Source organism: Geotrypetes seraphini, chromosome 16, assembly GCF_902459505.1.
Source record: "Geotrypetes seraphini chromosome 16, aGeoSer1.1, whole genome shotgun sequence".
Classification (NCBI taxonomy): domain Eukaryota; kingdom Metazoa; phylum Chordata; class Amphibia; order Gymnophiona; family Dermophiidae; genus Geotrypetes; species Geotrypetes seraphini.
This window is the reverse complement of record NC_047099.1, coordinates 15,944,646-15,967,829: the sequence shown is the minus strand read 5'-3', so window position 1 is coordinate 15,967,829 and position 23,184 is coordinate 15,944,646. Positions and strand designations below refer to the sequence as shown.

The 23,184-nt window shown below is 45.5% G+C and overlaps 2 protein-coding genes across 3 annotated transcripts in view; one reads left to right on the top strand and one right to left on the bottom strand.

The window, feature by feature from the left end:
- Window positions 1-23,184, bottom strand: part of LOC117349852 (solute carrier family 52, riboflavin transporter, member 3-A-like) — a 32,169-nt gene that overhangs the window by 5,282 nt on the left and 3,703 nt on the right. The window contains exons 1-2 of one of the 2 annotated variants that reach the window (XM_033923478.1): window positions 19,728-19,801; window positions 17,563-18,719 (exon numbers count right to left, since the gene is read on the bottom strand). In XM_033923478.1, the coding sequence (XP_033779369.1) occupies window positions 17,563-18,623 (1,061 nt within the window). In that variant the 5' untranslated portion in view covers window positions 18,624-18,719; window positions 19,728-19,801. Of the gene's footprint in view, window positions 1-17,562; window positions 18,720-19,727; window positions 19,802-23,184 lie in introns of those variants that run through there. The other variant, XM_033923477.1, reaches the window with a different exon arrangement.
- The window catches only part of LOC117349853 (olfactory receptor 5V1-like), a 60,793-nt gene continuing 49,083 nt past the window's right edge, over window positions 11,475-23,184 (top strand). The window contains exon 1 of the mRNA XM_033923479.1: window positions 11,475-11,638. The gene's annotated coding sequence lies outside the window, so the exon portion shown is untranslated. The remainder of the gene's footprint in view (window positions 11,639-23,184) is intronic.

The following is a 23,184-nucleotide window of genomic DNA, read 5'->3' as shown; positions in this document are numbered from 1 at the left end:
TGGTCAAACTACTCAAAACGATTGACAATAAATTTTGTGTGCACGGAAGAGCCCTCAGTCACACAGCCATCCACTGGAAACTCCCAGGGGAAAAGGCTGCCACTGGCTTACACCCAGAAGAGTGTTAACTGTGAAACATCCCCGGGCTCTACTCCGAGCTATTTTAAGTGATTAAAGTGCACCCAACAGTGCTGAGTGTGAAAAAATCTACGCTGGTTTATCATTGAACAAGCATATGAGAACTATCAGGGGGATAAATTATCCTGGTTACAACGGAGGGAACAGTATTGGATTTTCGAGCTCCAAGCGTTGGCTCCCACTGGACACAATGACTATATTGAATGGCAACATACCTTTTAATTTTCATTTTTTGGTTTCCAATATGGATTTACTTTTTTGCAGCTTTTCTGATTGATCTGTTCTGTTGTTTTGGATGTTTCACGGGGTTTAGTGATTTTTCCTTTCCCCGTGGTTTATGAGTCATGTGATTTGCTTATCCAATGATGCGCTTGTGTCTGCAGTTTAAATTGGAGGCATTCTTTTCGGTTCAGCGCCATTTTCCGCTTTGTCAATCCAAGCTATGCCGGATGATTCAGAGGTTCACAGCGCAGTCCAGCCGTTCCTGAAGAAGGGGGTGTGCACCCCCGAAACGGAGTCCTGTTGGACGTATCTACATCTGCTGACTGTTCGTTTCCACGGAGAAGCTAAGTACTTCCTGCTGGTTTTTTGAACTTTGTTGGATATGGACGCTTGATATTTTTTGATTTACTTATTTTTTCACACTCAGCACTGTTGGGTGCACTTTAATCACTTAAAATAGCTCGGAGTAGAGCCCGGGGATGTTTCACAGTTAAAACTCTTCTGGGTGTAAGCCAGAGACAGCCTTTTCCCCTGGGAGTTTTCAGTGGGTGGCTGTGTGACTGAGGGCTCTTCCATGCACACAAAATTTATTGTCGATCATTTTGAGTAGTTTGTCCATTCTTGCTCTTGTCTCTCCCCCTTGTCTAGTTTTACCTCTTGGGGTTTGGGAGGTTTTGTTTGGTTTTGTGATTTTTCTACCTCCCTTTCATATTCGGGTTTTGCGACTTTTCTAGAGCACAGTTCTTCAACCGCCGGTCCGCGGACCGGTGTCGGTCCGCAGGAAATTTTTGCCGGTCCGCGCAGGGCCGGCAAGATTGACTCACTTCAACTTCCTGCCGGTCCGCGCAGGGCCGGCAAGATCAACATGTGAAGCGTGCGCTGGGCCGGAGAGATCTTGGGGAGCCTCCGACAGTGGCTTTCTCCCCTCTCTGCAGCTCTCCTTTACTTCCCAGCGCAGCGATTCATGAAGGCAGCCTCGGGGCTTTTGCTGAGTTGCGGCTGCCTCTGATGATGCAACTTCCTCTTTCCTCAGAGGCGGCGCGGCGCGACCCAACAAAGGATCCGAGGCTGCCTTCGTGAATCGCTGCACTGGGAAGTAAGAAGAGCTGCTGGGAGGGGAGAAAACCACTATCAGAGTCTGGGACAGTGTTCCCTCTAAGGTGAGCGCATGAGCGATCGCTCACTATTTTCATTGGCGTCGCTCATGCTTCTTCTGGTGTCGCTCACTCGAGCGGAGGTGAGAGGAAGCGGCGGCGGTGGCGGTCTGCCCTGATCGCCTAAGATGCAGCAGCGGCGGCTCCTTTCATGATCCCCGTAATCAGTGGCGTATTAAGTGGGGGGCGGTCCGCCCCCTTTTCTCATTGGTGTAACGCCGGCCCTGCAGCTCCGGACTTCCCCACACCTGCCCCCCCTTCGGATCGCTATTATTTTAAATGTTATAGCGGCGGCGCTGTATCCATCAGTGGAGACGTCTAACCTCGGCCTGCCCCGGAACTCTTACTGCAACAGTGACTTCCTGTTCCTGCCTAGACGGGCGGCTGCTGCAGTAAGAGTTCCGGGGCAGGCCGAGGTTAGACGTCTCCACTGATGGATACAGCGCCGCCGCTATAACATTTAAAATAATAGCGATCCGGGGGGGGGGGGGGGAGTCCGGAGCTGCAGGGCCGGCGTTAGAGGGAGTAAGAGCTGATGGTGCCGCAGGGTCCCGCGGGGGGAGGGAGGAAGGAAAAAGAGGAACTGAAGCATGGCAATTTTGGGAGAGCAGGTGTGGGGAAGTCCAGAGCTGCAGGGGAGAGTGTTGCGGTACCCAGCTGGAGGGAGAAGGAAGATGAGGGAGGGAATGAAAGGAGATGCCAGGGCTTGGAGGGAAGGAGACTAAGGGAAAAGGAAGGAGGAGATGTGAGAGCATGGAGGGGGAGCGAAAGATGGAAGAAAAGGAAAGGAGATAGATGCCAGAGAATCAGGGAAGGGAAGATACCAGACTATGGGGTGCAAAGGAAAGAAAGGAGAAGAGAGAGATGCCAGAGCATAGGGGATGGGGTGGTGACAGAGAAAAAAATGGAGAGGTGGCAGAGCTGGCTGGCTTTGGGGGTGGGCAAAATCTGGAAGACAGTGGGGGGACATAAGAAGGAGGCACTGGGGGCACAAAGGACACAGGAAGGAGGCACTGGGGGCACTATGGACATGGGAAGGAGGCACTGGGGGCACTAAAGACATGGGAAGGAAGGAGGGAGGGAATAGAATGGGACAATTATTGGGCCTGAGTGCAGAAAGAAAGAAAGGATACACAGTCAATTAATAGATGTCCCCTTTTGATGAAAAAAATAAATGGTCACGTTACCACTGACTTACTTTCTCTTCAGTAGAGTCAGCATCCGCACTGAGGTGCAGGAAGGTCCCGCGATGACTCGTCTGCTGGCTCTGCTCTGGAAGAAGTAAGTTACATCGGAGGGGGTGGACCCGGCAGACGCAGTCATTGTGGGACATTGCCGCAACTCCCTGCGTCTGCCGGGTTCACCCCCTCCAATGTAACTTACTTCTTCCAGAGCAGAGCCAGCAGACAAGTCATCGCGGGCCCTTCCAGCATGCGGCTGCTGAGTCCGCTCTAGAGTAAGTACGTCGGAGTGGGGTGGATTGGCAGCAGGCAGCTACAATCATCGCGGGACCTTGCTGCATGAAGGGAGAGAAAGGAGCAGGACTGCTGGAATGGAAGAGTGGTGGAGGGAAAGAAAAGGGGCAGGGTGATATGGAAGGGTGGTGCTGATGGAATTGATGTACAGAGAAAGGGGAGAGACATAAGGGGGAAGGATATTGGAGGGAAAGAAAGGGGGAAGATGCTGATTGAAGAGGGGTGGATGGAGGGAGAAAGGGTAGACATTGGATGGTAGTGGGGAGCCTATGCTGGATGGAAGTGCAGATGGGAGAGATAAGGGAGCAAATGCCAGAAGGAAATGGGAGGAGAGAAAGAGGGGAGCAGATGCTGGATGGAAGTGGACAGAGAGAGGAGAAGGTACTAGATGGAAGGGTTGGAGAAAGAGGGTACATGATGGAAGGAGGGGATAAATAAAAGGAGGGCACATGATGGGGAGAAAAGGATTGAGTTAGGGAAACACTGGGGTGAGGGAAAGAGGTGGCAAGCTTTAGGTAGACAGTAAAAAAGGACATTGATGAGAGGGTAGTAAGAACATAATCTAGACAGATGCAGAAAATAAATTGAAAAGGGAAATGAGGGAAAAAAGGGAAAGGGATTGCAGAGGAGAGGTGTGGGAGAGGGAAGGAGAGGAGAGCGATGCCAGACCAATGGGGGTGAAAGGAGAGATGAAAGGGGGAGGCATACAGTTTCTGGAAGGGGCATAGAAGGAGAGAAGATGCCATATAGGGGAAGAGAGACGGCAGACAGTGGATGGAAGGAAGAGAGTTACAAGAAGATGAGGAAAGCAGAAACCACAGAAGACAAAGGTAGAAAAAAAAATTTCTATTTATTTATTGCTTTAGGAGACATGTGTCACTGTTTCTGTGAAGCATTGTATGCAGAGTCCAGCTTCTTGCTGGTTCAATTTAACCTTTGTCTATGTATTTTTATTTTATCCCCCCTTTTACAAAACTGTGAAACGTTTTTTAGCACCAGCCGTGGTGGTAGCAACTCTGATGCTCAGAATTATATGAGCATCAGAGCTGTTACCTCCGTAGCTAAAATCCACACTACAATTTTGTAAAAGAGGGAGGGGTTAGTTTGTGATTACATATTCCATAATAGGCGAAGGTGTGTTCTGTGTGTTCGAAAGACATAGTTTTCTGTTAGGATTGACGGTGTAGGATTGATCTGTGCTGGTCTGGCTTGTTTAGTTTTACAATGGGTGTATTGATGTACTGTTCACTGCAATATGTAAGATGCTGCCTTTTCTTAGATACTCATGTGTGACGTGTGGCTTGTTACTAAAAATCATGTTTTTCGGACAGATGGGGGGGGTGCCAAAAAATGATGGGCCCCGGGTGTTACATATGCTAGGTACGCCACTGCATTATGTAAAGATACCAGAAAGCTGGCGAAGCAAAAACTTTAAGTAAATTGTTATTCTTCTAAGTTTTGAGTATTTAACCCTCCCACAATCTCATGGGCACTCGTTTCAAGTTTCAAGTTTATTGAGATTTTGATTTAAATGCAATATCAAATATTTTCAATGTGTATAACAAAAATAAATTTTGGGAAATAAATAAAACCATTTGAACAATAAACATACAAACATATCCATAGATGATTAAAAATACATAAGGAGTACAAGGATAAACTACATTTGTTTAAAAATGCGTCCTCCGTGCCTGCTCATAAATTTGTGGAATATGTAACTTGTCGCTCATGCATATTTTTTTTGCACACACCTCATCAATCCTTAGAGGGAACATTGGTCTGGGAAGCTGCTGGGCAGGGGGAAAAAGGGACAGCTGCTACTGGAGAGGGAGAAGGAGAGATGCTGCTGGGAGGAGAGGAGGGAAATGAATCTGGGAAGCTGCTGGGCAAGGGAAAAAAAGGGACAGCTGCTACTGGAGAGGGAGAAGGAGAAATGCTTCTGGGAGGGGAGGAGGGAAAGGAATCTGGGAAGCTGCTGGGCAAGGAAAAAAAGGGACAAATGCTACTGGAGAGGGAGAAGGAGAGATGCTTCTGGGAGGGGAGGAGGGAAAGGAATCTGGGAAGCTGCTGGGCAAGGAAAAAAAGGGACAGCTGCTACTGGAGAGGGAGAAGAAGAGATGCTGCAGGGAGGGGAGGGAAGAGAATTACTGCTGGACAGGAGGAGGAGGGAAGGGAGAATGAAAAAAGGAAGGAAACAGCTGGCAGATAGATTAGAGGAGGGGAAGGGGAGACACAGGCATGAGAAAGTAGAGCGATTGATAATAGGAAGGGGTCAGCAGAAAAATAAGCAGAGAGGGACAACGATGATAGATCTGGTGTAGGAGAGATAAAAATGAAGAGAGCAGTGTTAACTGGAATGAATCATGTAAAAAGGAGAGAGGGGGCACAAGCTGGATGGAAAGGGGAGAGGGGCATAGAAAGAAGACAGATACCATATGGAAGGGGGAGAGGACAGACAGTGGATGGAAGGGGCAGATGCTGGATTGAAGAGACAGAGAGGGCAGACACTGGAAGGAAGAGAGTGAAAAGAAGATTGAAAGCAGAAACTAGAGACGACAAAAGGTAGAAAAAAATAATTTTATTTCTATTTTGTGATTAGAATATATCAGATTTGAAATATATATCCTGCTAGAGCTGGTGTTAGACATAACTGGGGACTGCAAAGCCCAGGCAGTGCTTCTTTAGCTTCCAGCTGGCTTAGGGCGCTCTCTGACCAGGGGGCAGTTGCCCTAGTTGCACTCCCCTAAAACTATTCCTGTCATGTGTGACTGCAGTATTCTGTTAGCATGATATTTCTGTGTAGCATTCTGTAATAATCTGGCTTGTTCAGTTTTCTTGATAGTAGAGGGGATATATGTGAAGGGGAGGGGAGACAGGGGTTTTGTTGATCCTGCTCTGAATTATTTGTATTTGTAAAATGACAATTGTACAGAATATTGTTTCTTTGTATACTTTAATAAAATACATTCAATATAAAATCATAACTGAGGCTTGTGTGGATGGGATCAGATGATTTGTGGGGACCGACTCGCGGAGATGGGGCGGAAATGGGGTTTTTAAATTTTAGTCCTAGTAGTTTGCCGGTCCACAAAATAAGTCTTTTTTTTCTGCCGGTCCACGGGTGTAAAAAGGTTGAAGAACACTGTTCTAGAGCCAATGGAGATGGCATAAGGGCTGTGCAGTTAAAGAGGGAAAGGTTGCTGCTCCTATCTGTTTCTCTGCTGTTCCACTGCTCACAAAGAAGAGGTATGCCTAAAGTTATATGCATAAAACTTACCAGCATTGTTTTGATGTTAGGACCAAATAAGACACCAGAGCTTCTATGTTCTGGGGAGATACCAACTTGTACCTAGTTGAGTCAAACGCTGGCAGAACGACAGCCTGTGTTTGCTCTGGTTTCAGGTTACAAGCCTCCGTGCAGGTTTTCATGTGCTAATTGATCTCCATAGCAACTAGTGAGAGGCTATGAGTACTGCCTGCCTTTAGAGTCTTAATCTAAACGCTAGCGAAAGGACTGTTTATGAATGTTGGGGAATTACAGTCCCGTTTATCCAGCTCAATATTACTAGCTGTACTGCAGTGAACCTAAAAGAACTTTTGATTGACAGTAGTTGCACTTTTCAGGCAAGAGACTCTGGTGAAGGGGACTGTTTTATACTATGATTTATTTTGATGAAGTCCAGAGCATGCCAAGTTATGTTTGAGTTGAAGAAGTACCTGTTTTGTATAAAGTTTATGCCACCGGGGAAACCGGGCTTGTTTGTTGTTGCTGAGGCCGTTGACCTAATAAAAGCTATAATTTACAGTTGAAGCCTTTCTGACTACTGGCGTTTCTGTACCAGAACACACAACGTTTAACCTAGGCAATAAACTAGAGGTATCCCAGGTGAAAGGTCACTCTACTCAAAAGGGGCTCACGCCAAGTTTCAAGTCCGATGTTACTGTCTGGCTAACTCCGCTCGGCCAAAGCCTAGGCAGTGACACTAACTGCCTGTTTACTCCCTCAAAGAAGTGCAGCAAGTTCGTCAAACATGATCTGCCTTTGCTAAAACTGTGCTGACTGGTCCTCATCAGCCCGTGTCCGTCAAGGTGATCAATGATGTGGTCCTTTATCAGTGACTCTACCATCTTTCTCGGTACCGAGGTCAGACTCGCCAGTCTATAATTTCCTGGATCTCCCTTCAAACCTTTCTTGAAGATCGGTGTAACATTTGCCACCTTCCAGTCTTTCGGAATCTTTCCCGATTTGATCGACAGATTGGCTATTAGTTGAAGCAGTTCAGCTATGGTCCCTTTCAGTTCCTTGATGACCCTCGGATGGATGCCATCCGGTCCCAGGGATTTATCGCTCTTAAGTTTATCAATCTGCCTAGACACCTCCTCTAGACTGACCGTCAATCCTGTCAGCTTTTCGTCTTAGTTTCCAGCATATAACCTGATGGCTTCCGGTATGCTATATACATCTTCGGTAAATACAGATGCAAAAAATGTGTTCAGTTTGTCGGCGATTGCTTTGTCCTCCTTTAGCACTCCCTTTATTCCATGGTCATCCAACGGTCCCATCACTTCCATAGCGGGTCATTTCCCCTTAATATATCGAAAGAACGGCTTGAAGTTCTTCGCCTCCTTGGCTATTTTTTCCTCGTATTCTCTTTTGGCCCCTTTTACCACCTTATGGCATCTGCATTGATGATGGCGTCCAAGTTCCTGGCCGGTTTGGAGACGGAAATGCACAAACTACAGTAGCGGTTCCAAGGCACTTTAAAGACCCAAGTGGATTTGTGGCAAGTGAACCACTAGGCACAGCAAACACACAATGCAGAATTATTACAGCAGCTGGGAGCCATAAACAACTTGGCCATAGATACAGGCCATAAACAACTTGGCACAGCAGCCTACACTTCCAGTAGCCGGCAGGCGCTCCTCTTGAGGAGCCTATAAGACTAAATAAGTTAACTGCTGAAGATGGCATTCAGGACTTTCTTGTAGGTTTTGAAAGAGTAGCTGTTGCCTCACTCTGGCCAGTGGGCCAGTGGTCCGTTAGACTGATACTTTGCCTGGGGGGAAAGCCTTAGAGGCCTACCAGACTTTAAGTGGAGATTAAGTTGCAGACTATCAGACTTTGAAACAGACCTTACTTGATTACTTGGGACAATCGCATGAGCGGTACAGGGTCCAGTTTAGGGTGGTATGGATGACTCCGGGGGAACATCCTAAAGCCTTGGTGCAGAGACTTAAGCAGTTGTGTGAGTGCTGGATGGCTCCACATGCTCATAACATACAAGCTGTTATGAATGAACTGGTCCTGGAGCAGTTTCTAGATTAGCTTTTTTGACTGGGTTACTAGACAACTGGACGCCGGAGAGTCACTGGACGTGGTATATTTGGACTTCAGCAAAGCATTTGATAGCGTCCCTCATCGAAGATTACTGAACAAGCTAAAATCGATAGGATTAGGAGACATTCTAACTACATGGATTGGGGATTGGCTGAGCGGCAGACTTCAGAAGGTGAACGGTACCCCATCCGAAGCGTCAGATGTGATCAGTGGAGTGCCACAGGGATCGGTCCTGGGCCCGATTCTATTCAACTTATTCATAAGAGATATGACGCAAGGACTTAGAGGAAGGGTATCACTGTTCACCGACGACGCCAAACTTTGCAACATAGTAGGCAGATGCTTATTACCAGATAATATGACACACGACCTACTGCTGCTGGAACAATGGTAAAATACTTGGCAGCTAGCCTTCAATGCTAAAAAATGCAAGATAATGCACTTGGGCAAGAGAAACCCGCGTAGAACTTATGTATTAAATGGTGAGACCTTGGTTAGGACCACGGAGGAACGCGATCTAGGAGTGATCATTAACAAGGACATGAAAGTTGCCAATCAAGTGGAGAAGGCTTCCTCCAGGGCAAGACAAATGTTGGGGTGTATCCACAGAAGTTTCGTCAGCAGGAGGCCTGAAGTTATGATGCCGTTGTACAGAGCCATGGTGAGGCCACACTTGGAGTACTGTGTTCAGTTTTGGAGACCACACTACCGAAAGGACGTGCTGAGGATCGAGTCGGTTCAGCGAATGGCCACCAGGATGGTCATGGGGCTCAAGGATCTCACGTATGAAGAAAGACTAAAGAAATTGCGACTTTACTCACTCGAGGAAAGAAGAGAACGGGGAGATATGATTGAAACGTATAAATACATCACGGGACGCATCGAGTCAGAAGATGATATCTTCTGGCTCATGGGACCCTCGACCACCAGAGGGCATCCATTGAAAATCAGGGGAGGGAAGTTTCATGTCGACTCCAGGAAGTACTTCTTCACCGAAAGAGTGGTAGATCATTGGAACAGACTCCCACTCCAGGTGATAAAGGCCAGCAGCATGACAGATTTTAAGAAAAAATGGGATACTCTTGTGGGATCTTTAAGGGAGTAAATTCAGGGGGGGGGATACTTGGAATGGGCAGACTTGGTGGGCTATAGCCCTTTTCTGCCGCTTTTTTCTATGTTTCTATGTTTCAGTGCCAGTAGCCTTAAAGAACTGGCTACTAAAACAGAATATTACTGTAATGGTTCAAGCGGTTAGGGTAGTGGAGGCACACTTAGAGGCTTAACAGCAGGGGCCTACCCCAAGCTGAGGACCTAAAACCCCAAGCTTCAGAAAGTCCTTAGGAATGTACAGAGGTCCAATTAGTTCTTCTCCTGTGGTAAACCTGGCCACAAGAGCCGTTCATGCCAAAATGAACCTGTTGAATGGGGTTAAATCCTCATTACTTGCCTCTAAGAAAGAATATACTGTCCAGCTAAGATTAGAGGGGGGTTCCTGTAGTGACCTTATTAGACTCCTGGGCCAACAAGTCCATCATATCCTGGAGGGTGTGGGAGAGTATCCTAAAGGCAAGGGTCAGCAAGTAAATCGGCCCCAGGGTAAATATCAGATACAATCCATGCACGGAACCTCATTACCCTATGAGATAAATAAGATCTGGGTGGAGTACCAGGGGAAAAGGCATGCCCTGAATATGGCACTTATGCCAAGACCCCCATATAAGGTGATCTTGGGATGGGAGTGGCCCTATTTCTGGGAATGCTTTGGCGCTCAAGGGGGTAAGGCTCCAGCAGTAAAGGAAGAGAAGCTGGCCCAGATTTTTCCTTTGGAAGATGAAGTTCTGGGAGACCCTCCCCAGAAGAGGCCCATGAGTAGAGCAGAGAAGCGGGAAGATAGAAAAGCCTACTCCCAAAGCAATCAGGGAGAGAGTCAGCTGCCTTGGCACACCCTATGAAGCAAAGAGTGGATCCCACTCTGGTGTATGCTAGAGAGCAGTGGGAGGATTTAGCAATAGGGTCCTGCCAATTTCAGGTGGGGGGGAAGCCAAGTAGGGTGGAATCCCGGGGTCAAACCTAGTGGTGCCTGCTGTCATTAGGAAGCAGGTATTTTGGTCCATTCACAGGGACCTAGGGAAAGCACTTAGCCTAAGACCAGACAGTTCGAAGGGTGCAGGCAAGATTCTATTGGCCTGCCTTGGTGTAAGACTTGAGAAAGTGGTGTGAAAAATGCTCAGAGTGTAAGAAAAGCATTGAGCCTCCTTCAGGGGGGAGTGGGAAGACTACCCAGATAGTAGTACTAAGGAAGACCACCTAGCAGTGGTCAGTCGCTAAAAAACCAGTTTTAAAAGTCATGAGAATATCTTTTAAAGCCAATGCTACTAGTTCGGGCAACTCCACACTCGGTGGGAATAGATTTAGGCAGTATTCAAGAGCTAATAGTACCCAAGGGGGGGCAGGGAATTGGTGAACATTGGCCTTGTAGTATCCCTACCCGAGGGGTGTTATGGGTGCATAGCTCCAAGGTCCAGATGAGCACTCCAGTCTGGAATACACATAGGGGCTGGGGTGATAGACCTGGATTTCTGAGGTCCCCTAAAGATCCTGGTAATGAATTTGAGGGAAAAAGAATATAGAACAAAAGAGGGAGATTGGGTTGCCCAACTTATATGCAAGCGAGCAGTTATTCCTGAGAAGATAAAATAATGCAAGACACTGCCCGAGGTGAGCAAGGATGGGGCTCATCTGATTCAAAAGGTATATCAGGAAAGGAACCGATAAAAAGAAAGATCCAATCACGTTTAGGGGAAGGACAATCAGAAGAACCTGTAAGGTTCTAATAGTGTCTTGAGTAGGGGGGTATGTGACAGGGAAGCTCCTGTCATGGTTAAAAAGACTGCTAACCCAGGCCAGAGTACAGCACTCAAACCTGCAATCCCTAAAATAAAACCTGTACACCCTGCTAAAAAGCCCTAGTTTAGGACAGAAAGAAAGAAAAGAAAAAAGGCAAGTGATGTCACAGCCAGGAATTCAGGCAGGGAAGGCACAGAAACCACAGCCTATCCCCTATTATTCCTTTCCCAGAGCTATGGAGAAACATAAGATCAACCCAGAAGGGGGTGGAGTTAGCCACCGAGCTCTGCAGTCACATAAGCCTCAAGCAGGAGGACTGCAGGTGGATAAATTATCCTCAGCTGACTCTAACAGGGGAAGCAGAACAGAGCACGCTAAAGCAGCCCAACGTTCTCTGCAAACCACCAGAAATGTATGATTGCCCCAGGTCAACAAGAAAGGAGAAGAATCCAGCAGCCAGCTAGGTACTGTGAATTCCAATGGGAGCCTGAGGGAGTAGGGCTAGAGGTTCTTTCAGACAGAGAAGAACCTGACCAGGAAACTTTCCCAAACACCCAGAGGTGGAGAGTGAAGCAGGGGAATTTATGGAGACAGAAAATGACTATAGCCCCAGTGACACAGGGTGGGGGTGGTACAGTGAGGCTGAAGCAGAGTTAAGTGTGCCAGAGGAATGGATGGAAACCTGATTTAGAAGTTATAAGCTGTGTCATTCCTCCTTCTAAAGTAAGAACTGCACAGAGAAGTGTGTGCTTAATTAATGCCATAGAGCAGGAGTAGGGAACTCCGGTCCTCGAGAGCCGTATTCCTGTCGGATTTACAGGATTTCCCCAATAGATATGCATTGAAAGTAGTGCATGCAAATAGATCTCATGCATATTCATTGGGGAAATCTTGAAAACCCGACTGGAATACGGCTCTTGAGGACCGGAGTTCCCTACCCCTGCCATAGAAGTAGAGGGCAGCAGAGTCTGTCCATTTGAACCAGGCTTCAAAGCCGTATTAGCAAGTAACTCCCTAGGTAACAGAAGCTCTAGGACTGTGGTAGCATTTGGGAGGGCCTGAACACAAAAGGGCAGCTTGCTTCCACACAGCCTGCAGAGCAGGGCTGTGAAAGTTCCAAAAGGAACAAAAGTGCTAAGAATAAAAGCTAAGAAAAGAAGGGTTTTTTTTGTACACTATTGCTTGGAGAAGTGCTGGCAAGGACTGTGGCTTGTAGTAGCCTGCAGCCCTAAGAAGGGCAACCTGGGATTCTGAGAGATTGAGGAGTCCTATTTGTGATTTTCCTTTTGATTAGAAAGTGGTGACAAGGACTGTCCAGTCCCTGGACTAGATTTCATACAACAGACACTGGAATTATGTAAAGTGAACTGTGTGACTAGAGACTGAAAGGGAATTCTTTTGAGTTGGATTATTTTTCTTTTGTCTTATAATAAACCTGGTGAAGTTTGGTTTGAAAGAAATCCAATGTCCGGGTTTTCCTTACACCGGCCATATAAAAGGCGCACTGAAAATCTTACCTGCGCTCTGAGCCGGGGTTTCCCACTTACCTGGGGCCTGGTCCGGCCACAGTATGATTGTAAGTGATGATCTTAAGGTGGCCAAACAGGTTGAAAAGGAGATGGCGAAAGCTAGAAGGATGTTAGGGTGCTATGGAGAAGTGTGGCCAGTAAGAAAAAGGAGGTATGGATGCCCCTATATAAGACTCAGAAGAGACTTCATTTAGAACATTGTGTACAATTCTGAAGACCGTACTTTCAAAGAGATATAAACAGGATGGAGTCGGTACAGAGGAAGGCTACTAAAATGGTCAGTGGTCTTCATCATAAGTTCTTCATCGTAAGGTCTTCATCATAAGATTTCAATATGTATACTTTGGCATAAATGTGCACGAGGCAAGTCTCTTTCATTTGATGGGAAGCTCCAGAATGAGAGGGCATAGGATAAAGTTAAGAGGTGAGAGGCTCAGGAGTAATCTAAGGAAATACTTTTTTACAGAAAGGGAAGTAGATGCATGGAATAGTCTCCTGGTAGAGGTGGTGGAGACAAAGAGATAATGGATGCTGTGGATGGGCAGACTGGTTGGGCCATTTGGTTTTTATCTCCCATCATGTTTCTATATTTTTCTGTGTCTAAGTTTGGGAGTGTGTGTACGTGTGGCTGTGTGTGGATATGTGTGTGTGCTGAGTGGTGAACTTGCCCTGCATTTTATTGCTTCAGTTCTCTAGTGCTCTGCCCTCAGTTCGTGACAATGTCAGGATGTTAGTACTGTAGGATTGTATTTCACTCTGTAATATCTATATTTACTGAATGTAGTGAATTGCTTTGTTTAGAAAATAAGATGCAAGTAATACATTATTATCGCTTAACCTATCACATTTTCCCTACTGTACCTCCCTTTTATGTGCTCTTTCTTAATAAATTGTAGTTCTCCCTTTTCTCCTAATGTTTTCATGTCACAACCCCAACCAAGTATGTCTGTCTTGGAAGGTCTATGTTTATTATTTATTTTTGTTCCCTATTTATATTTACAATGTACAATGCTTTGTATTCCAGGAGAAGCGTTTTATCAAATTTTAATAAACTATGAAACTTTGGGGCTCATAATCAAAACAAAAAAATGTCTAAAAAGTGGCCTAAATGGGTACTTGGACAATCAAAAAGCCTGATCGTCCAAGTACCCATAACCAAAGCTGGTTTTAGATGGAGGGGAAAGGGCGGGAGGTGGGCCGACCTAGACATAGTCGTACAGCAGGTATAACCAAAACCTAAAACAGGCTGCCTAGTCAGCACGTATATCTTTTGACTTAGACCAAGTCAAAGCAGGTATAAGTACCGAAAAAGGGACCCTTGAGCTGATCGCGGCTGCCGGCAACCTGCCCACCCTCCACCACAACCATCGTAGCAGGAGAGATGGCTCACTTCCCCTGCCACGATGGCATTCATCCACCCCCGAACCGTGGCGATCCTCAACCCAAAGTGCCGTGGTTTAGGGGGGGGGGGGCATTTGCCATCACAGCAGGAGAGATGCCAAATCTCTCCTGCCACAATCCATCCCCCCAATAAGATTAGGGCAGAAGGGAGTCCAACCCCTACTGCACCACTGAAACCCGCACCCATGACAAGATCAGGCCAGGAGGGAGCCCAACCCCCAAACCAGCCCATGTACCTAAGGCCCTGCCCACAGGAGGGACCTCAGGCAACTGGGCCAATTCCGGTTGGCCCAGGCACCTAAGGCCCCACCTATGGGCAGAGCCTTAAGCATCTAGGCCAATCAGGCCCTAAGACCCACCATTCTGTGGATGGCGGTCCTGCCGGACCGACAGGCTTGGGACCCATCCATCTGGCCAACGAAGTTGAGGTAAGGGGGGGTGTCTGGGGTGGGGTCGCCAGGTGGGGGGGGTCGCAGGGTTCAGGGGTGGCTGATAGGGGGTTTGGGGGGTGCGTCGAATGCAGGAGGGTCTAGGATCCCTCCTGCCCATATCTTGGTGGGGGTAGGGGGTTTCAGCGGGGCAGGAGGAGTTTGGGCTCCCTCCTGCCCTGATCTTGTCACTTGTGCGGGTTGGGATCCCTCCTGCCCCAATCTTGTTGCGGGTGGGGGTTTTGGTGGGGCAGGAGGGTTGGGCTACCTCCTGCCCCGATCTTGTCATGGGTGCATGTGGGGGTTTCAGGAGGCAGGAGGGTTTAGGCTCCCTCCTGCCCCGATCTTGTCACGTGTGTAGGTGGGGGTTTCGGTGGGGCAGGAGGGCCTGGTGGTGTGGCCATGGGTCTGGATTTTCCCAAAGGAAAATCTGATAACCCTAGGATAGGAGAGTAGAGCCATAGCTAGCTCTCCTGACTACCAATTTTTGGTGAGGCCATGGCCCCTGTTCTGACGCCCATGAATAAACTGCAAGGTGTGGCACATTGAAAGTAGAATATCTTAATCCATGGATCTGAGATGACAAGCAAATATAGTTTAGCCCATTTAACTTCTCCATATCGTAGGTTAGGCAAGTGGATGTCACAATGTTTTATAAGGACCATTGAAGGTTTTTTAAAAAAATGCCTGTGATATGTGTGTGTGTGGTAGAACCCTTGTTGCTAGCACTCCTTGACTCAGGCTTTTTCCTTCTCTGCTTTGAGAATTATCAACACAAAGCATTCAAGTATCTTTTCTGTTATTGCCCCACAACTTTGGAACTCCCTACCAATATATTTGAAGGAAGAAAAATCTAGATCGATATAAAGGCAACTTGAAATGTTTCTTGTTTAAAGACGTTTTTGATTAATGATGTCTATTACTAAGTAGGATCTCTTAGTTGGCTCAACCTTATAGAGAATCCTCACCTGTCTTTACTTTTAGCTTCTAATCCTTCAAATTTGGACTCCCCTCAGCTGGTTGTTTTTTACCATTTATGTTCACTGTCCTATTCTAATAAAGTTCTTACCCTCTAATCATTTGTTTCAGATTGTCAGTCTGTGTTTTTTGTTTGTTTGTTTTTGGTATATATTTTATTATGTCTGCTATTCATAATTATATGTATGTTCCCCATTTTATATTCTTTGTATATCGCTTAGAATTTTGATAAGTGATTCAATCAAATTTTAAATAAACTTTAAGTATCAGCCGGGAAAATGTCCATTAAAAAAAAATCCAAAATGAAGTTTTTTTTGAGAATGGCCTACCTCTATGTTCAACAGTTTCATTGCCCAGACCACCACTATGTCTAACCTTAGAACACATTATCAACCAAAACATTGCCCAAGTCCCAAACGCACAAAGCAAGATCTTTTAGACTAAGGAGGGGCCAGTCCTTCGCCTAAAAGCTGGATTCTGTAAGCGGCGTCTATCAAAAACAACGGTTACAGAATCTCCCCACCCCCACAACGATCATGGCAGGAAAGATACCTAATCTCTCCTGCCACAATCACGAGCACTATCACAATCTCCCCTCCCCCCCGAACTGCTGCAAACTGCGGCAGGAGAGATGCCTAATTTTTCCTGCTGTGATTGCGATACAGGCAGGAGGGAACCCAACACATCCCGCTAAGGTGCAAGCCCCTGACACCCACCCTCCCCTGACAATACTGGCAGGAGGGAGCCCAACCCCTCCTGCCAAGGCGCAAGCCTCCAAACCCCCCTCCCCCCCGACAATACCTCTTTTTGCTCTAGGCGTTTAGAGGCAGGGTAAATACCTAAGCTGGTTTTAGATATGATTATCGGTACTTGGACGAACTGTCTTTGTGATTGTCCAAGTATCGATTTAGGCCACTTTTTGAACATTTTAAAAAAAAATTATTATGAGCCCCTTAGGGTTTGTGTTAGGTTTCCTCTACTCTTTAATATTGAGTTGTTGATCTCTAGTTCATCCTGTTTCAGTGTAGCACTTGCACTGAATTTTGGCATTTATAAAGAGCTTTTTTCAGCTTACCTTTACTGCTCAGCGATCTGAAGCCATTTAGAAACTACTGGCAGCAGAAACCATCAATCTTTCCTTTTTCCACTGTTCCTGCCAGTAATGAGTGGTCTTTAAATTTTGTGTTTTAAGTCACTAGGGAAAGGCAGAACTTGCCTGTCCCTCACTATTGAAAATGTCATGGTGAAACAGCACCTCCACTGGCAGGACTGTAGGTGGAGGGCTCATGCTCAGCTTAGAGCAGTGTGCCGCAAACTTTTCAAAGCTATAGCACATAAAACTCGGGGTCACGTCTGAAGGGCATACGGAAATGCATGGATGTCGATGCGATGATGTCACATGTGTGTACGACATCATCACATCAACATCCGCGCATGCACGAATGCCCTCCAGCCATGGCCCTTAGCCTCCTATTACCACTGGTGGGGATTGCTAGAGGAGTGGTATGGAGATGTGCTTGTGGCAACTGACTGCCTACAAGACATGCAGACAGACTAGCAAAAAAATAAAGACTGATCATTGGTTGAAAAGACACCTCCCTTGCCTTTTTTTGCTAGACATCCTGTAAGCAGTGAGCTGGTGCAGCACCTCTCCTCCTCACCAGTGTCTTGCGGCACACCTGGAATCTGCCGCGGCATACGGTTTGTGATACACTGGCTTAGAGGGAAGAATACCTACTGCCCCAACCTATTCACCAAGTCCAACTTCTTGCCTTTATACCCTCTACTGTTTTCTCACACTTCAGCTCTGTTTCTGGCCTGTTCAGCACTTTGAATCCGAATTCAATGGTTTTGCATTTCTGTTATCATTAAGTATCTTGTTATAGTATCATCTTTTAAAGGTAGATTGATATAAAAAAAAACCCAGAACTATACTCAACCAAGTCTGTTACTTAGGGGACTCGGATGTGAAATCAATCCTGCCATGGCCTTCAGGCTCACGTAATAATGAAATGGAGCCATTCCAGATTCACCATGCTAAGGTGAACTTACCTTCTGGGCACGAACATGGCAATGAAGCAAGCAAGTGGATTGGCCATGGAGCTCAAGGTTGCAGAGAGATGATAAGCCATGTTCCCATATGGCATGCATGAATAGGTCTGTACTGATGGCAGGATTCCATTAGTCAGCGAGTTCACCCAGGCAACAAGAAAATATATAAATACAAGCTGGGGTACTGAGTAACTTTCTTCTTTACATTGTGTACCAGCTACTCCTTCACTGTGTTCTGGAGTTGGTCCTAGGGTGGAGCTATCATTGCTCCCAAATAATTCTCTGCTGTCTTGGACATTGGTGGTTACTTCAGATGAGTTGATGTTGACAGAACTAGCAACCAAATTTTCCCTGGATATCTCCAAAATTGTAGGTACCCTTGTAAGAAAGAAAAAGGCCACTAAGCAGAAAACCATCATTGCGGCCAAGAGAAAAAAGAAGATCTCAGTGGAAAAGTTAGGTGGCATATATTGTGTTTCCATTTGGTGGAAGCCACTTGTATCATTGACATTGATCACAGTGCTGTTAAGAATCTGGGAAACATTAACACAATTAACCATGCTAGCTCCCTGAGCCAATGCTATAATACCAGGGAGGAGGCCACTGAGACCCTCACCAATGAAATAGGTGGTAATGTACTTTGGCTGAAGTCGCATCATGAATGGCAGGAAGGTGACAGAGGAAGTACAGTCCACCAAGGATAAGAAGAAGGTGATGATGAGGAAGGCTGTACTATGAAGGACACCTCCGATGACAGTGGTGCGCTGCCAGAACAAAGCCAAGAGCAAGCATGCCAGGATGCCAAGAATTACAATGCTGTAGATGACAATCACTTCATTTAGCTTTCCGGGTTTGAATCTGTGCATAAGTGTGACAAAAAGGGGTCCTACATTTGCCAATTGGATGATAACAGTCAAGTAGGAGGGCAAATACCAGCCTTCTGGTAATTGATTGACAAGAAGAGGAAGTTCCACCCATAGGCCATTGATGGCCACCCAGGAACCAGTGCCAAAAATGCAAGCCAATAGGTGAACAAGTAGATCCATGCATCCAGTATCCATGACTGCTTCAGTCTTCTTAGCACCTTCTTTATAGTCCGGGGAAAGAGGAATCTCTCTGTGACTCCTCAGCTAGGTATTCCATGAAATATATTCTTCCTGGGCGCACAGAAACAGTGAATGACATAAGTAACTTTGAAAAAACATGTATTGATCAACATTCAAAAATCTGTTGTAAACCTCCTTATGGTTGGTATTACAATATAACTACATGGACAGTGTTAGCATACATAAACCTTCACTACACACCAGATCCTTAAATCCAAATATGTTTATGCTGCTTCTAAAAGACAAGGATATCTTACGTGAATTGCTCAACATTGTACATATTGAAATAATCTGAAAACTTGCTTTTTAAAAATGTTTTTGACTGTTCTCTTTCCAAATCCCATGAAGAACTATGTTACGGAAAAGGCGCTGCTAATGAAATTCCTCTGTAATGTTTCTGTATCACAGCTTCTAGTTTTTAAAAAACACATAAGTGTCATATTAATTTTGGGTCTAAAAAATGCATTAGGGCTTATTTTGTGGGGATGTCTTATTTTTTTCATGTACAACAAAAATCTCTCTCTTTCTCTCCTCCATCCCAATTCTTCCTCTTTCCTTTCTCCCCTCCACCATATGCAGCATCTCTCCCTCCCTCCCATCCCCCTGTGCAGCAGAACGTCACTGATCCTCCCACCGTGAGACTGACATACTTCCAAAAACAGCAGTGGTGGCAGCACTCTGAACGGGCTGCTTCATGGCCTTTCCTGCCAGGGCCTTCCCTCTGCTGCATCAATGATGTGATAGAGGGAAGGACCCGGCAGGGAAGGCTGCAAAGCAGCTTGTTCAGAGCGCTACCGCTGCTTCTGCTCTAGGAGGCTTCGGCGCAGTGGAATGTCAGGTTTTACCGGGGTGGGGGGGGTCGCTGAATTGTTGAATCAAAAAATTTTTTTTGGCAAATCAGGCAGCACTAGTGTCAGGGATGGAGTCAGGGAGTTTCAGGGACATTTGGGGGGGGGCTATGGGGGGTCCATCTTAACTAGGGCTTATTCTCAGGGAAACACGGTAGTAGCACTATCCAAGCAGGTTTTGTGCACCGAAAATACTTTTCTCTCTTCTTACCTCTTGACCTGGTCTCTGAGCACCCACACACCGATGCAATCACGTCCTTCTAATGGAAGTCACTCACACTGATATTACAACCCCGAGCAGTTCACATAACTCCACTAGCCATAGTCTGAGAGGAACATTTCAGTACAGATTTAATATGGAAAGCCATCGGAAAAATCTGCAGAAATCACAAAAAGAGGGACTCAAACTCCAGTGCTGCTGTGAGTGTTTGGGCACCAGGGGACAGTGCAGAGCCACAGAGCTTGCCAAAGGGTAAACATAGCCATCAAGAACTGTGAAACAGCAATCTGTGGCTAATTCCTCTCATTTTCTGCAAAATAAAGATGGCCACCAACCAGTGGCGCAGTAAGGGGGGACGGTACGTCCTGGGTGCGGCCTTCCATGGGGCGCCATCACCCCTCCACCTCTCCGTCCTCCTTCCCACTCCTCCCCCTGCTGCACATGTGCACCCGTGCCTCTTCCCCGTACCTTTTTAACTTTGGTGCGAGTAGCGACAAATTTCCTTCAGTGCTTTCTCTGATGTCACTTCTGGGAAGAAGTGACATCAGAGAAAAAGCGCTAAAGCTGACACGGGCAGCACATTTGTCGCTATGGGGCGGGAAAGAGGGTGGGATAGGGGTGCCACCAGTCACCCTCGCTATGCCACTTCCGCCAACAACCACACCAGTCTGCTTAACAGCTAAAAGGCTTTGTGCAATAAAGCACTGTGGTCATCCTATTAGTCAGGTCTGCATTTTTGCTTTCAACTTCGTATTGTAAACCTCTCTGAAAGGGGTATAATAAGAATTTTAGTTTAGATGAACATAAAAGGCAATAGGAATAAAACACAACTGAATAAAAAATTTGATGCCTTTTTATTGGAATAATTTCATACACTTTTACCAGCTTTGAAAAGCCAGAGCTCTCTTTCTCTGATCAGGAATGAACAAAAGATGCCAATATCAGAAAGCTACAAATGCAAAGGATTTAAGCTCCTAACCATGACCAGGACTGGACCAGTGTAAAGCTGTTATGACCCTTGTATTCTTATTAATCATGTTGATTAGTCAAACAAATTATTGTAATGTGTTGTATAATGGTATTACTGGTGTTACATTGTAACATCTGCAATTAATATACTCATAGATGGCTTATAAGTCAATTTCTGATGTCTGTAGATATGATCATATTATGCCATTGAACAAGCAAAAGAAAGGGAATCCAAAGGACAAAAAAAAGTAGATGCAAACAAGAAATATGACTAGCCTCCCAAACTGGGTAGCCTCAAAAGTTTACTGCAGGATCTGACACAGACATGTTTCGACAAATTCCTACATCAGGGGTTGTAAATGTAATGATCAAGATCATAGTTCTTGTTCCTTCACTGATTAGCAAACAGTGCATTCAGTCAGAGGTGTCAAGCTGATTTTTAATCATTGAATCAGTGCTTGGAAATGAAAAAAAAAATATTACTACCCCAATAATATAGTTTGATCAGTTCTTTGTTATGATTGACAGTCATAATTAAATGATCCTAATACCTTAAAATTTGACATAAATTCCAAATTTATTAATCTAATTATTCCAAAACTAGTTGCTCCATCCATACTTTAAATAGTCAAGTTTTAACAATATTAAAATTAAGGTGTTTTATTTTTAAGATTAGTGCATGTTGGGGTCCTTTTATTAAGGTGTGCTAACCGATTTAGCAGGGGTTCATGTCCACTAAATGCTAAGATGTCCATAGGAATATAATGGATGTCTTAGCATTTAGTGCACACTAATCTTTAACATGGGCTAAATCAGTTAGCGCATCTTAATAAAAGGATCTCATTATCTGCAATGGGGCTTGTGGCTGATAGCATGCATTAATCTTTGGTAAAAGACACCCCCCCTAAATTTCTAATGTCCATTCCAAATCCCACCCACTTGTAGTTAAAATCTAGAGCCAAAGACAAATATGCAAATAGCTTCTATAACACATCTTAATGTAATAATTATCTGAAATGTGGGCAAGATTCCATACAGCCAACTTAGGGGATAGATATCAATGTGACCTATAGTTAAGACTAACCAGTGCTATTTTAACACAGGCTCACAACTAGGAATGGCTTAGTGGTTAAAACCATAGCTTCAGCACCCTGAGGTTGTGGGTTCAAGCCCCAAACTGTTTCTTATAAGTCTTGACAAGTCAAGTAATCCTTCATTGCCCCAGGTTCATTAGCTATATTGTGGGCCTGCTAGGACAAATAGGGAAAAATGCTTGAGTACCTGAATGTAAGCTCCTTAGACAACCTCCATTAATAGTTGGTATATAAAATAAATGAAAAATTGGGATTAATAGTAAAATAGCACATTTAATAATATCCCATTTTGATAACTTTCTCCCTTAATAAATGTCTCTAGAAATCAAAATCGCTGCTGTTGGTAATAAAAAGTGAGCCAAGGGTAGGACAATCAATCCATTGTGATGTAACTGATGAGGTCAGCTGTTAGGCATTGGCTGGAATGAGGCCTTATGACATTATAATCTTGGCTGGAATGAGGCCTTATGACATTATAATCTCGGCTCTGGTTACCAGAGACTGAAACTCTTCACAGTAAGAGGGGAAGTAATCAACATGGGCTAATGTTAAGATGTTATTTTATAGTAGCTCATGCTATATTACCACAGGTCCCATTTTATGCCATGAGACCTAGTTACTAATAACTGGGGTTAATAGTACAATAACACCGCATAACGGTAGCCCACTTTGATAACTTTCACCTTAGTGAGTAGCCCAGATGATCCCTGTTTCTGCACAGAATGGGGGTAATTTTACAGAGGGCTTTTTATGTGTCTAGCCTGTTTACATTGGTAGAGCTATGTATACCTAAGGTGACCATACGACATGTTTTGAATGGGACTGTCCCTTTTTCTGATCACCTGTCTCGTTGTCCCCACGCACAGCTCCAGGATGCCGAAATGTCCCATTTTCAACGACGGCGTCCCAAAGCTGGGAACTTCCTTATGTTTGTACAAAATCTATCCCCTTTTAACTTTTAGAGAGTGCCCTCTCGTTCTCCCTACCTTGGAGAGAGTGAACAACCTGTCTTTATCTACTAAGTCTATTCTCTTCATTATCTTGAAGGTTTCAATCATGTCCCTTCTCATTCTCCTCTTTTCAAGGGAGAAGAGGCCCAGTTTCTCTAATCTATCCCTGTACGACAACTCCTCCAGCCCTTTAACCATTTTAGTCGCTCTTCTCTGGACCCTTTCTTCAAGTACGGCGACCAGTGCTGGACGCAGTATTCCACGTGAGGGTGTACCATGGCATGATAACCTTCTCTGATCTGTTCGTGATCCCCTTCATAATCATTCCCAGCATTCTGTTTGCCTTTTTTGCCGCCGCCACACATTGAAACCAGTACTCCCAAGTTTCTTTCCTGGGGTGTCTCTCCGAGTACTGCAGCAGACATCCTGTATTCG